Source organism: Muscardinus avellanarius, assembly GCF_963383645.1.
Source record: "Muscardinus avellanarius genome assembly, chromosome: 5".
Classification (NCBI taxonomy): Eukaryota; Metazoa; Chordata; class Mammalia; order Rodentia; family Gliridae; genus Muscardinus; species Muscardinus avellanarius.
Window position 1 is genome coordinate 75,525,066 of NC_137790.1, and position 14,252 is coordinate 75,539,317.

General features: G+C 39.1%; 2 protein-coding genes and 1 long non-coding RNA gene across 5 annotated transcripts in view; 2 read left to right on the forward strand and 1 right to left on the reverse strand.

Moving 5' to 3' along the window:
- The window catches only part of LOC308263049, a 448,643-nt gene extending 445,872 nt beyond the window's left edge, over positions 1–2,771 (forward strand). The window contains exon 2 of the long non-coding RNA XR_013961691.1: positions 2,697–2,771. This is a non-coding gene — a long non-coding RNA (uncharacterized lncRNA). The remainder of the gene's footprint in view (positions 1–2,696) is intronic.
- The window catches only part of LRCH3 (leucine rich repeats and calponin homology domain containing 3), a gene marked incomplete at both ends in the record, with an annotated part of 105,263 nt that overhangs the window by 20,978 nt on the left and 70,033 nt on the right, over positions 1–14,252 (reverse strand). For 2 of the 3 annotated variants that reach the window (XM_080695902.1, XM_080695900.1), the window contains 3 exons: positions 2,942–2,990; positions 5,603–5,674; positions 10,952–11,005. In XM_080695902.1, coding sequence (XP_080552028.1) covers positions 2,942–2,990; positions 5,603–5,674; positions 10,952–11,005 — 175 coding nt within the window. The remainder of the gene's footprint in view (positions 1–2,941; positions 2,991–5,602; positions 5,675–10,951; positions 11,006–14,252) is intronic. The other variant, XM_080695901.1, reaches the window with a different exon arrangement.
- LOC308263048 (poly(A) polymerase alpha-like) lies at positions 817–1,656 on the forward strand (the record flags this gene model as incomplete). Its single annotated transcript, XM_080695904.1, has 1 exon — positions 817–1,656. One exon carries the CDS (start codon positions 817–819, stop codon positions 1,654–1,656), a length of 840 nt encoding a protein of 279 aa, XP_080552030.1.

Genomic DNA, 14,252 nt, shown 5'->3' on the forward strand with positions numbered 1-14,252 from the left:
AAATTGTGCATAAATAAAATTAAATACGACAGTGACATAAAATGATAATTCTGATTATTAACGAAAATTCTGGAACAAAAAAGTAATCCCCAAAGCAGGGAGGCTACTTGTGTTTTTAATTCTCATGCTATTTTTGGAACATCAATAAATATAGAATAAGCCAGGTGTGGTGGCACATGCTTCTAAGCCCAGTACTTGGGAGGCTGAGACTAGAGGATTGCAGGTTAAAGGACAACCTCAGCAATATAGTGAAGCTCTCGAGAACATTGTGAGACCCTGTTTCCAAATTAAGAAATAAAGTCAGTCTTGGGATGTAACTTGGGGATAGAATGTGTCTGGGTTCAATTCTGAGTATCACACACATAATAAATAAATAAATAAAAATAAATAGATGTTAATATACTGAACATAGTCTCTTGTAAATCTATGCGCTGCTTGCTTATGATCATTTGTTCTTGTTGAATGATTAACCAGTTGAATTAAAAAGTGCAAAATGTTAGCCAGGTATGATAGAGCTTGCCTGTAATCCCAGTACTTAGGAAGCTGAGACAAAGGGATTGTGGGTTCAAGATCAGCATTGGCAACTTAATAAGACCCCTAATAAAAATAAAAAAGAGGTGGTAGCGCTCGGGCGCCATGTTAGGACGAAGGGGAAGGAGGAGAAGCGCTTAAAGCGGCGGGAGCGGGTGCGGGAGTGGGGTAGGACCCAGGGCCGAGGCAGGCCCCCCTCCCTCCCGCCTCAGTGGATCATGCCCAGGGCGGCAGCGGCGGCGGTTGCGGGGGGGAAGTGACTGGGCGATGCCGGCGCAGGAGACGATGCCGTTTCCAGTTACAACGCAGGGATCACAACAAACACAGCCGCCGCAGAAGCACTATGGCATTACTTCCCCTATCAGCTTAGCAGCCCCCAAGGAGACCGACTGCATTCTTACACAGAAACTAATTGAGACTTTGAAGCCCTTTGGGGTTTTTGAAGAGGAAGAGGAGCTGCAGCGCAGGATTCTTATTTTGGGAAAACTAAATAACCTGGTGAAAGAGTGGATACGAGAAATCAGTGAAAGTAAGAATCTTCCACAATCTGTAATTGAAAATGTTGGAGGGAAAATTTTTACCTTTGGATCTTACAGATTAGGAGTACATACAAAAGGAGCTGATATTGATGCATTGTGTGTTGCACCGAGACATGTTGATCGAAGTGACTTTTTCACCTCATTCTACGATAAATTAAAGTTACAGGAAGAAGTCAAAGATTTAAGAGCTGTTGAAGAAGCGTTTGTACCAGTTATCAAACTCTGCTTTGATGGGATAGAGATTGATATTTTGTTTGCAAGATTAGCACTGCAGACTATTCCAGAAGATTTGGACCTACGAGATGACAGTCTTCTTAAGAATTTAGATATCAGATGCATAAGAAGTCTTAATGGTTGCAGGGTAACCGATGAAATTTTACATCTAGTACCAAACATTGACAACTTCAGGTTAACTCTGAGAGCTATCAAACTGTGGGCCAAACGCCACAACATCTATTCCAATATATTAGGTTTCCTCGGTGGTGTTTCCTGGGCTATGCTAGTAGCAAGAACTTGCCAGCTTTATCCAAATGCAATAGCATCAACTCTTGTACATAAATTTTTCTTGGTATTTTCTAAATGGTAAATCCCAGTGATAGGTACCATCTTATGCCTATAATTACACCAGCATACCCACAACAGAACTCCACGTACAATGTGTCCGTTTCAACACGGATGGTCATGGTTGAGGAGTTTAAACAAGGTCTTGCTATCACAGATGAAATTTTGCTGAGTAAGGCAGAGTGGTCCAAACTTTTTGAAGCTCCAAACTTCTTTCAAAAGTACAAGTATGTATTTTAAGGCATGTTGGACATGTTCTCTTAAGTAATGGTGTAATGGTAGCATATTTGTGTGTTCCTGCTAAATTAAATAGTTTTGAATTTCCCTTCTTTTTAACACAGTAGGTACCATTTTTAGTAAGCTCCTTATTTTCCCTTTGTCAGTTGTAATGCATGGCCCCTACAGATTTTCTGCCTCATCTAACCCAGCTCTTACTGCATTTATAGCAGTATGAGTTCTGTAGGCCTTTGTCAGTGCTGATCATAACAGGAAATCTGTATAACTTGGCAAGTGGATGGACTGCTAAGATCTTCTGCAGTTAAGATTTTCTATAAAGTGAGTGAGTGCACCCTGGTGCATACCTTATAATCCCAGCTACTTGGGAGGTTGAGGTTGAAGAAGTGTTAAATTCAAGGCCAGCCTGGGCAATTTAGTCAGACCTCGTTACAAAATAAAAAGGGCTGTGGATGGAACTCAGTGGTAGAATGCCCTGGGTTCAATTCCTAGTACTGGTACCCATACACACGTACAACGTAATTTCATTAATTCTGTAAACTTATTTACAGAAGATTTTTTATAACATTGACTTAACTAATAAAATGTCAGTATGTGCCAATTTAGTGGTTCACGTAGTTACAGCACATTAGTAATGTCCTACCATTTCCCCACAATGTTAAGCATTTTCAAGTATTTCTGCTTACAGTTATCTTGAGATTTAAGTGGGTGTGGTAATTTTTGCTGATGGTTTTAATATAATGGTTTAATTACCTTAGTCAGGTCTAAAGCCTCATTGTGTTGGTTTGATGAAAAATGTAAGTTATAATAAATTTTGTTTTTTAAAAAGAGAAAAAAAAAAAAAAAAAAAAAAAAAAAAAAAAAAAAAAAAAAAAAAAAAAAAAATAAAAAAGAATAAAATAAAAAGTTCTGAGGTGCAGCCTAGTGGTATAACACTCCTGGGTTAAATTTCAATTTTGTACCTAATTTCCATTCCAGAAAAAGAAGCCACAGTTTTCTAAGAAGAAAGTGATCAAGAAAATTCTGAATAAGAATTATAATAGTAATATAGTTAATCTGGCCATTGTGTCTATTACCTGTTTCTGTTGTAGGTAAACCTGATATGGTGTTAGATCTGTCATCACTCTGTAGAAAAAGAGAAATAGAGCAATTATTATTACTCAAAGAATATTTTCATGCTTATGGTAACTTTGGGACTATAAAATAAAACTCATGGAACTTTCCTTCAAAGTTAAGTCTAGAAAGCCAGGAGTAGTGGCACATGCTTGTAACCCTAGTGCTTGGGAGGCTGAGACAGGGGATTACAGGTTCAATGACAACCTCAGCAAGTAGTGAGACTCTAATCAACCTAGTGAGACCCTGTTGCCAAAAAAGAAAGAAAATCAGTCTGGGGGTGTAGCTCGCAGGTAGAATGCCTCTGGGCTCAACTATCAGTCATACACTTACACCTGCCAGTTTATAAATAAAATTTTGGTGAAATTAAATTTGTGTATGTGTGTGTTGTACTGGGGATTGAACTTGGGCACTCTACCTCTTGAGATATCTTTTTATGTTCTGTTTTGAATCAGGATCTCACCAGGTTGCTCAGAGTCTCTCTATGTTGCTGAGACTGTGAACCTGAGATCCTTCAGGTCTCAGCCTCCCAAGTACTGGGGTTAAAAGTGTGTACCACGAGGCCTGGTTTGTCCATCTATTTATTTATTTATTTTTGTGGTACTGGGTTTGGAATCCAAGAGCATTCTACCTCTGAGCTATACCCCCACCCCTATTTTTTTTTTATTTTGAAACAAGGTCTCACTGAGTTGCAAAGGGCCAAAGTATAAGTAGTAGCTGAGGCTGTCTGTGAACCGGGATCCTTCTGTCTCAGCCTCTCAAATGCTAGGATTACAAGTGTATGCCAGCACACATGGCTTGTCCATCTATTTTTTTTTTTTTTTTTTGTGGTACTGGGGATGGAACCCTTCTACCTCCAGGCTACACTCTCAGACCTATTTTATATTTTATTTGGAAACAGGGTTTCTTAAGCCAGCGAGGCTGGCTTTGAACCTGAGATCCTCCTGTCTCCGCCTCCCAAGCGCGGGGGTTACAAGCGTGAGCCACCACGCCTGGCATCTATGTATTTTTAAAAGACAAATGTTTTACTTAGTTGTGTTTATGTAATACACTCTCTAAAGACAGTCCCATTATTTAACATGCTTTTTCAAAGACAAACAATAGTCATTCTATGGCACAAAGTTTTATTAGAAAATATATAGGATAGGGAATAAGCTTGTGTGTGTGTGTGTGTGTGTGTGTGTGTGTGTTACTAGGGATGGAACCTTGGGGCATTCTACCTCTGAGCTCCACCTCCAGCCCTATATTTTTTTATTTTTTTTTGAGGTACTGGGGATGGAACCCAGGAGCATTCTACCTCTGAGCTCCACCCCCGGCCCTATTTTTTATTTTGAAACACGGTCTCATTGAGTTGCAAAGGGCCCCACTAAATGCTGAGGCTGTCCGCGAACCGTGATCCTCCTGCCTCAGCTTCCCAAATGCTGGGATTAAAAGCGTGTGCCATCACACTTAACTCTTTATTTACTTTCTTGTAGTTACAAGGTCTCACTAAGTTGTGGAGGTTCTTGTTAAGTTGCTAAGCTTGGATGAGAACTTGTGATTTTCCTGACTCAGCCTCCCAAGAACTGGGATTATAGGCATGTGTAATCATGCCTGACTATGAATAAATTTTTAAAAACTAGTTATTTGATGGTTTGGTAGGCTGAGAGAGGCAAAGTCAGATTTATGGATCTTAAATCCAGGTAAGATTTGGGAGTGGTGGTGCATGCTTGTGATCCTAATTATTGGGACGCTGAGACAGGAGGATTGCAGGTTCTCAGTCAGCCTCAGCTACTTAGTGAGGGCCTCTAAAACTATGTTAAGACTTTTTTTTAAAATAAAGAATAAAAAGTAAGTCTGGGGGTGTAGCTCAGAAGGAGAATGCGCCTGGGTCTAATCCCCAGCACTGCAAAAATAAATAAATACACAAACAAACCAAAAAACAAAACTTTACTGAATTTTACTTTTTTCAGTAGTGGGGACTGGACCCAGAAGCATTCTACCTTCAAGCTATACTCCCGACCCAATTTTATTTCTTATTTGGAAACTGAGTCTCAGTAGGTTGACGAGAGTCTCACTACTTGCTGAGGATATCCTTGAACCTGTTTAAGCCTCCCAGGTACTGGATTTACAAGTGTGCACCACCACAGTCAGCTCCAATTTTTTTTTTAAAGGGGCAGACAGTAAATATTTTAGGGTTGGGGTTCATTATATTTGTCGCAGCTATTTCAACTCCGCTGTTTACTGCAAAAGCAGCTACAAACAATACATAAACAAAAGGAACTGGCTGTGTACAAATAAAAACCTTCTGTACAAAACAGGTGGCTTAGGGACCAGAGTTGGCTGACTCCTACGGATGTAGATGGTTTTGGCAGTGATGGGTTTACAGATGGACTTGTTATTTTACACGCATATTAAATGAAAGTTAATGTGATATTATGTATTAACCTGTATTAAGATGACTCATGATAAAAATAACCTTTTAATAAGAAAACCTGAATGACATTTTCAAACAATCTGAATATAAGCTTAGGTATGTTTCATGCAATCCTAGATTGCTATTAAACCATCTATTGGAAAATTTAAGACCTACCTTGTGCACTCCCTCCCCAAATTTCCTGGTGAATTACTGTAACAAAAGATACCTTAAGAGGTGTGAAGGCAGGAGAATGAGGCAGGGTAACAGCACAGCCCACTTGATTCAACCCTGACAGCGACTACATTTTAGAGGAAGAAAAGAAACAGAGGAAGCAATTATGTTAGCAAAACGCCAGGCAAGCAGATCTGATCAGAGAAATTAGAAAAGGAAAAGTCATTGACGAACTTTCAAATGGTTTACTAAGATACTAATAAGCCTGAAGGAAAATATTTGGGGATTAAAACCCCATCGCTATACAACATAGGCTTTCTATCTGTAGAAGGCTATTCTCAATACTTTATTAGCACATTACTCAAGAATGTAGAAATAAAAGAATATCAACATCATTAGCAAAAGAGCCTTGAGTCCTCTGCTGTTCCTATAACAGGGGAAACAAGTCCAGTCAAATAGCTCATTGTAACTGAGCAGAATGGCAGCAATCAGAACAATATTTTCCAATATTAATTCAAATTAGATTTATTATTCAATTCAATTTAATGGTCTTGATATAAGAACAGAGGACATGAGGATTCTGCACCACACCTTAAAGATAATTTCATTTCTGGTGCTGTCAAATTCCAAATGATCTATAAGAGGGTAGATATACTACAGGTAGCATTAGAAATACTGTTAGGATCTAATGTGTATATATAATTATTATTTTTTATTGGCAATACTGGGGATGGAACCCAGGGGCATTCTATTTCCAAGCGACACCCCCAGCCCTATTTTTTATTCTTTATTTTGAAATAGGGTCTCATGGAGTTGCAAAGGGCCTCATTAGGTAGCTGAGGTTGTCTGCAAACTATATATAATTATTTAACATTTAAAAATGTAAAAAAGCTACTATATAAAAAATTTTTTTTGTATTTGACCTAAGAAGTATTTTTTACATATTTAATATTTAATATTTATTTATTTATTTTGGTGGTAATGGGGATGGAACCAGGGGCCATCTACCTCTGGGCTACACTTCCAGATCTATTTTATATTTTATTTGGAAACAGGGTCTCTTAAGCCAGCTGAGGCTGGCTTCGAACCTGCATGATCCTCCTGTCTCAGCCTCCCATGTGTGGGGATTACAAGCGTGCGCCACCATGCCCAGCCATATTTAATTTTTTTTTTTTTTTTTTTTTGGTACTGGGGTTCCTGGAAGCCCTTCAACCTCCGGGCTACAATCCCAGACCTATTTTATATTTTTATTTGGAAACAGGGTCTCCTAAACCAGCGCGTGCGGCTGGCTTCGAACCTGCCCGATCCTCTTATTTCTGCCTCCCAAACACAGGGATTACAAGCATGCACCACCACGCCCGGCAGCCACATTTAGTTTTTAACTGGGTCTGGTGGCACATGCTTGTAATCCCAGTACTAGGGAGGCTGAGGTAGAATCACAGGTTCGCAGCTAGCCTCAGCTATTTAGTAATGCCCTCTGTAAATTAGTGTGACTGTTTCAAAATAAAGAATAAAAAATAGGGTATAGCTAATATGTAGAATGCCCTAGGTTCAATCCCCAGTATTGCAAAAAATTATATATATATATATATATATTTTTTTTTTACTCATGCCTTGTATTTGTACATGAGTGAGATATGTAATGATACATTCATGTTATTATATAGGATTCTGATAATAAAAATGCTCAAAACATGATTTTTTATTTTGCCACATAGGTAATAGAACTGAGAGAAAATAAATTTTCACAAAGGGAAATGGACATTTTACCTTTTATGACAACAAAGTGCATTAAAGATATTAAATTCTTTATGAACTAAATACTTAAAATATTTGGGACCATAAATTTCTGAGTCATGAGTTAAATGAGCAAGAAAACACAAAGCATTTATAAAAAGGTATATGTATGTGGTCAATAAAAAATACAGTCGATTTTGGGAGATGGAGTTTAGCTATGTTGACCAGCCTGGTCCCAAATTTCCAGGCTCAAGTGATCCTCCCACCTAAGCATCCCAAGTACCTGCGAATCTAGGTACATGCCACCACACCTGGCTACAACTGTATCTTTTTTGTGTGTGTGGTACTAGGAATGGAGTCCAGGGGCCTTCTACCTCTGAGCTGTTACAGCCCCAGACCTATTTTATTTTTTATTTTGGAAAAGGGTCTCACTTAATGAGAGCCTCACTAAGTTGCTGAGGCTGGCTGCCAACCTGTGATCCTCCTGTCTCAGGCTCCCAAGTACTGGGATTATAAATTTGCACCACCAGCTATTTTCCCTTCTTCTTCTGACAAAGAAAGCATTTAACATATAATGTATTTCCATCTTAAGGGAGAAAAAATGTATCAAAGAATACGATGTGGCAACCTTAAGACAATATGTATGCTTCACCTGTTTAGATTCCCTGCTTCTTTCTTCTTCTTCTTTTTTTGGTACTGGGGATTGAACCCAGGGGCATTCTATCTCCCAGCCCTATTTTTTTGAAACAGGGTCTCACTAAGTTGCAAAAGGCCTCACTAAGTAGCTTAGAATGGCCAGGAACTTCCGATGCACCTGTTTCAGCCTCCCAAATACTGGGATTACAAGTGTGCATCACCACACCCAACTCCTAGGCCTCCTTTTAACTAAATGTGCTGGAACTATTGTCACTCTCAAATATTGAAAGGTTAAAAGCCACAGTGTAGCCGGGTGTGGTGGCCCATGCTTGTAATCCCAGCATTCAGGAGGAGGAGACTTGAGGATTGCGGTTTGCGGACAGCCTCAACTACTTAGTGAGGCCCTTTGCAACTCAGTGAAACCCTCTTAAAAAAAAAAAAAAAAAAAAAGAATAAAAGCCACAATGTATGGTAGTGCACACCTGTCATCCAGCTACTTGGGAGGCTGGGCAAGAGGATCATAGATTCAAGGTCAGTGTGAACCTTAGTGAGACTGTCTCAAAAATTAAAAAAAAAGTTGAGAGTGGTGGCACATACTTGTAATCTCAGCATTTGGGAGAATGAGACAGGAGGATAGTGGTTTTTTGCGGTTTGCGGACAGCCTCAACTACTTAGTGAGGCCCTTTGCAACTCAGTGAAACCCTCTTAAAAAAAAAAAAAAAAAAAAAAGAATAAAAGCCACAATGTATGGTAGTGCACACCTGTCATCCAGCTACTTGGGAGGCTGGGCAAGAGGATCATAGATTCAAGGTCAGTGTGAACCTTAGTGAGACTGTCTCAAAAATTAAAAAAAAAGTTGAGAGTGGTGGCACATACTTGTAATCTCAGCATTTGGGAGAATGAGACAGGAGGATAGTGGTTTGCGGACATCCTCAGCTACCCAGTTTCAAAATAAAGAATAAAAAATAGGGCTGGGGGTGGAGCTCAGAGGTAGAATGCCCCTGGGTTTCATCCCCAGTACCGCAAAAAAAAAAAAAAAAAGAGGCTGGGATATAGCTCAGTGGTAGTATGGCCCTAGGTTTAATACAGTATGTTAGCAATATATTCCTGGGCACAACACAGAACACCCTTGTGCTCATGAAGCTTGCCATGGAATAGCCTAATAGGGAAAATATGTACAATAAATGCCCAAATAAAAGTACTATGAAGAACAAAACAGTGAAGACACAAATTTGATTAGAGGATAGGAAGTTACCAAAGAACCACTTTTTTGGGGTGGTGGTGGTACTGGGGATTGAGCCAGGGGCATTCTACCTCTGAACTATACCTTCAAGCCCTATTTAATTTAATTAATTCTTTCCGGTACTTGGGATGGAACCCAGGTCACTCAGACTCTTACTATATGCCATTAAATCTCACCTTGAGTTTCCTAGTTTTCCTATAACTGAAATTGCTTTCAGTTATAGTATAGGAGGTAACACAGCATTGTGTTTACTGCAGGTCCCTAAACTGGCCAAGTCTAAATTCAGACCCAGGCTTACACATATTAAGTATGTGACTTTGGTCAGGCTATATTCTGGACAAAACATTCTGTAAAATTCTCAGTAATTATTTATAAAATGATTTTGTGTGAATCATCAGAGATCCTCACTATCTCTATACATAAATAAATAAATAAATAAATTTATTTATTTAGTGGAACCAGAGGCTTTCTACCTCCGGGCTATACTCCCAGACCTATTTTATATTTTATTTGGAAACAGGGTCTCACTAAGTTGCTGAGAGCCTCACTAAGTAGCAGAGGCTGGCTTCGAACCTGTGCGATCCTCCTGTCTCAGCCTCCCAAGCGCAGGGATTACAAGCGTGCACCATCACGCCTGGCTCTATACATAAATTTAAATGATTTTTACTTTTTTGTTGTACTGGGAGTTGAATCCAAGGGCACTAGCCCTGTTTAAATTGTTGAGGCTGGCTGTGAATCTGTGATCCTCTTGCCTCAGCGTCTCAAGTACCAGGATTATAAGTGTGTGTCTCCATGCCTGGCTATTTTTTTTTTAACTTCTTGTGCCAATTAACTTCCTCTAAAACTGCAGGCACTGGGGGTTTTATTCATTTTTAAGCCTGCCCAGTTAAAATGTGCTTTATCTATCTGAAAGGAAATGGAGACTGCAGAATACATAGAAATTTTAACAGACAATGGACATTTATGTAGCAAGAATCTCATACTAAAGCATGCAATTCATACTGCACACACAATGGCAGCAGCTTCTAGCACATAAGACGGGACTACCACAGACATTAGACATTTGAACTGCTAGTTTCCAATACTACTGTAAAAATAACATAAAACATGACAGGAAAAGTAATTCTGTAAATGGTTAGAATTCTTTTGCAAGGCAGATTAAAAATTAAGGCTTTAAGTAAAGCCCTCATGTTATATTCATTTCAGCTGATGAAACAGCAAATAAAAGCAAATCAGCATTAAAAATGAGCAGTAGACTGCATTTCAGTTAATGTTTTCCTAAGTTAAAAAAAGGATCATGAAGGAATAATCTTGAGCTATAAATAGTTGAACCCTAATGTTCAATTAACTAAAAATACATGTTAAAAGTGAATACCAAATATACATTTGCATAATTAGTGTCAAGGGGTAAGGGATTTTATTTATCATACAGGTGACTCCTGAGCCAAATTAATGATTAATAAGGTACACCTGAAATTAGAAAAAGACATAAAAAGAAAACCAATATTATGTTACACCCCTTCACACACAAAGCCAATATGGTTCTCAAGTCATCTGTTTTACCTTGGAAAACACTGACATAGACATGTGAATCACAGCTGCAGAACTCTGAACACTTGTAAGATGCAAATGGTAATGTAGGGAAACAGTTCTAGTTATCTAGAAAGCACTTAGGAATGTTGCTCATCATGTTTTATGGTATTTAGGTCATTCTGGAGTGAAAAGCACAATAGTGATTCTTCAGCCTCTAGAAATAGTAATATAAAACTCCAATTTGTGCACTCTTACCACTAATAAAGCACTATCATCAGTGTGCTGAGACCTTCTGGATGGGAAAGGACACTGGAGAGGTGGAAAAAAATGAAGCGATGTCAACAACAAACTATGCACACGGCGATGTATTTCAACAACACACACAAGGAAAGAGACATTAAGACACAGGCCCACAGCATCTGAAATTCATGCACCATAATGCTCAATAAGCTGATTCAGTATTTATTTTCTTCCAAAGAGCTTAAAGAACTTAAAATATGTTTATATTGCCTAAAAACTTTTTAAAGCAAGGAGGAAATAGGAAATATTTTCTGTTCATGGAGAAGAAAGGTGAAGTATAGATGAAACAATACTATAAGGAATTTGTATTCATTTAGTGAGCCAGTGACAAAATAAAAAATCAATCCAAGCCGGGTGTAGTGGCTCATGCTTATAATCCCAGCATTCGGGAGGCTGAGACCGGAGGATCGCGGTTCGCGGACAGCCTCAGCTATTTAGTGAGGCCCTCTGCAACTCAGTGAGACCCGGTTTCAAAATATAAAATAAAAAATAGGGCTGGGGGTGTAGCTCGGAGGTTGAATGCCCCTGGGTTCCATCCCCAGACCCGCAAAAAAAAAAAAAAAAAAAAAAATCAATCCAAGCTGGGCGTGGTGGCGCACGCTTATAATCCCAACTTTTGGGAGGCTGAGACAGGAGGATCCCGGTTTGCTGACAGCCTCAGCTACTTAGTGAGGCCCTTTGCAACTCAGTCAGACCCTGTTTCAAAATAAAGGGCTAGGGGTGTGGTTCAAAGGTAGAATGTCCCTGGGTTTCATCCCTAGTACAAAAACAAAAAACAAATAAACAATCCAAAGAGATATATCTTCTGCTGGAGGCATCCCCTCAGATAAGTAAGGTACAAATGAAAATTGTAAAACTGTGTATGTAGGGATGGGGCTATAGCTCAGTGGTAGAGCATTTGCCTTGCATGAATAAAACTATGCTGTTTTTCTGTGAAGCTTTAGTTTTTAAGAGAATGAATTACTTGAGAATAACCATCAAAATTTGGGAGTAAAAAAGGAAAATATATTAAGCTTAGCAAACCCTGGTTGCCAAAGACTTGCATACAATCATTACTGTGTGAAGAAAAGACAACTAAAAATTCTTCAATGACTCAGGTTATAGCAACATAGAAAGTTGTCATACAAATGAACAAAAGTAGTTACTTCAGTTCAGTAAGATTTAAAGACACCTTTCAGCGGGGCTGGTGGTGCACGCCTGTAATTCCAGCATTCGTGAGGCTGAGACAGGAGGATTGTAGTTCCAGACAGCCTCAGCTACTTAGTGAGGCCCTTTGCAACTCAGTGAGACCCTGTTTCAAAACAAAGAATAAAAAATAGGGCAGGGGGTGTAGCTCGGAGGTAGAATGCCTCTGGGTTCCACCCCCAGTACTGCTAAAAAAATCAAATAAATAAATAAATAAATAAAGCCAGCCTGCCAGCCAGCCTGCCTGCCTGCCTGCCTGCCTGCCTTCCTTCCTTCCTTCCTTCCTTCCTTCCTTCCTTCCAGGGGTATAGCTTGGAGGTAGAACGCCCCTGGGTTCTACCCCCAGTACCGCTAAAAAATATAAATAAATAAATAAATAAATAAGTAAGTAAGTAAGTAAGTAAGTAAGTAAGTAAGGACTCCTTCCTCCCTTCCTTTATGGTTGTTGTACCAGGAATGGAACCCAGGGGCTTTCTACCTCTAGGCTACACTCCCAGAAGTATTTTATATTTTTATTTGGAAACAGGGTCTCACCGAGTTGCTGAGAGCCTAAGTAGCTGAGGCTCACTTCAAACCTGCTTGATCCTCCTGTCTCAGCCTCCCAAGTACTGGGATTACAAACGTGCACCACCACACCCAGCTTAGGACTCCTTTATAACAGATAATCTAAAACATTTTAAACAGTACACTTTCCCATAGCAAAAAAACTTATACTTTAGAAATATTGTGCTAGAAAGTCATACTGTAAAAACCCCAAGTTTGGTTTTTAACAATGTATTTTATAATAAGCAAAGTAAAAAATTCATATGAAACAATGCCGTTATGCATTTTTTTTTTGTGTGTGTGTGTGTTGCACTGAGGGGTGGAACCCAGGGGCTTTTCTACCTCCTGACCATACTCCAGACCTATTTTATACTTCATTTGGAAACAGGTTCTCAGTAAATTGCTGAGAGCCTCACTAAGTAGCAGAGGCCGATTTCGAACCTGTGTGATCCTCCTGTCTCAGCCTCCCAAGCGCTGGGATTATAAGTGTGTGTTACCAGCCTGGCTTGCCTTTATGCATTTTTAAGGATACTAAAAAAGTTAGGGGATAAAAATAAAGAGAAAATTGCCAAAAATCAACTATAATTAAAATATTCATTTAATAAATTTCATCTTATTTGTTTGTTTATTTACTGTGGTACAGGGAATGGAACCCAGGGGCTCTCTACTTCTGGGCTATAGCCCCAACCTATTTTATATTTTATTTGGAAACAGGGTCTAAGTTACTGAGAGCCTCACTAAGTAGCTGAGGCTGGCTTCAAACTTGTGTGATCCTCCTATCTCCGCCTCCCAAGTACTGGGATTATATGTGTGCACCACCACACCCGGCTCCAATAAGTTTCATTTTAGCAGATCAAAATAGGTACATATATTTTAAAAAGGAGGCAATTAATTTTATAAATTTATTTATAATGAAAATATATTCCCTGACATTATAAAACAAATGTGTACAAATTAGTAACACTGAAATAACTAGGGAAACTGAAATACTATTAGAGTCTTTTTTATTTTTTGCAGTACTGGGGATTGATCCCAGGGGCATTCTATATACAAGCTATACTCCAGCACTATTTTTTATTCTTTATTTTGAAAGGGTCTCACAAGTTGTGGAGGGCCTCATTAAGTAGCTGAGGTTGGCTGCAAATATGTGATCCTCTTGTCTCAGCTTCTCAAGTACTGGGATTATAAGCATGCACCACCACGGCTGGCTTTAGAGTCTTTTTTTTCTTTTTCTGGTGTTGTGGATGGAACACAGGGGTATTCTACCCCCAAGCTATATCCTCAGCCCTATTTTTTTATTCCTTATTTTCATAATCCTCCTGTCTCAGCCTCCCAAATGCTGGGATTACAAGCGTGTGTCACCACGCCTGGCTCTAGAGTCCTTTTTTAAAAAATACCAACATCATGTACTGTGCAAATGTAGCTCTCAAGATTATCTCACATTAGAGAACATTTCAAACATGGATGAGAAGAGGATGATGCCTGGAGATGGGGGGTTTCAATCTCTAGATGGAGCTACAAATTCTGA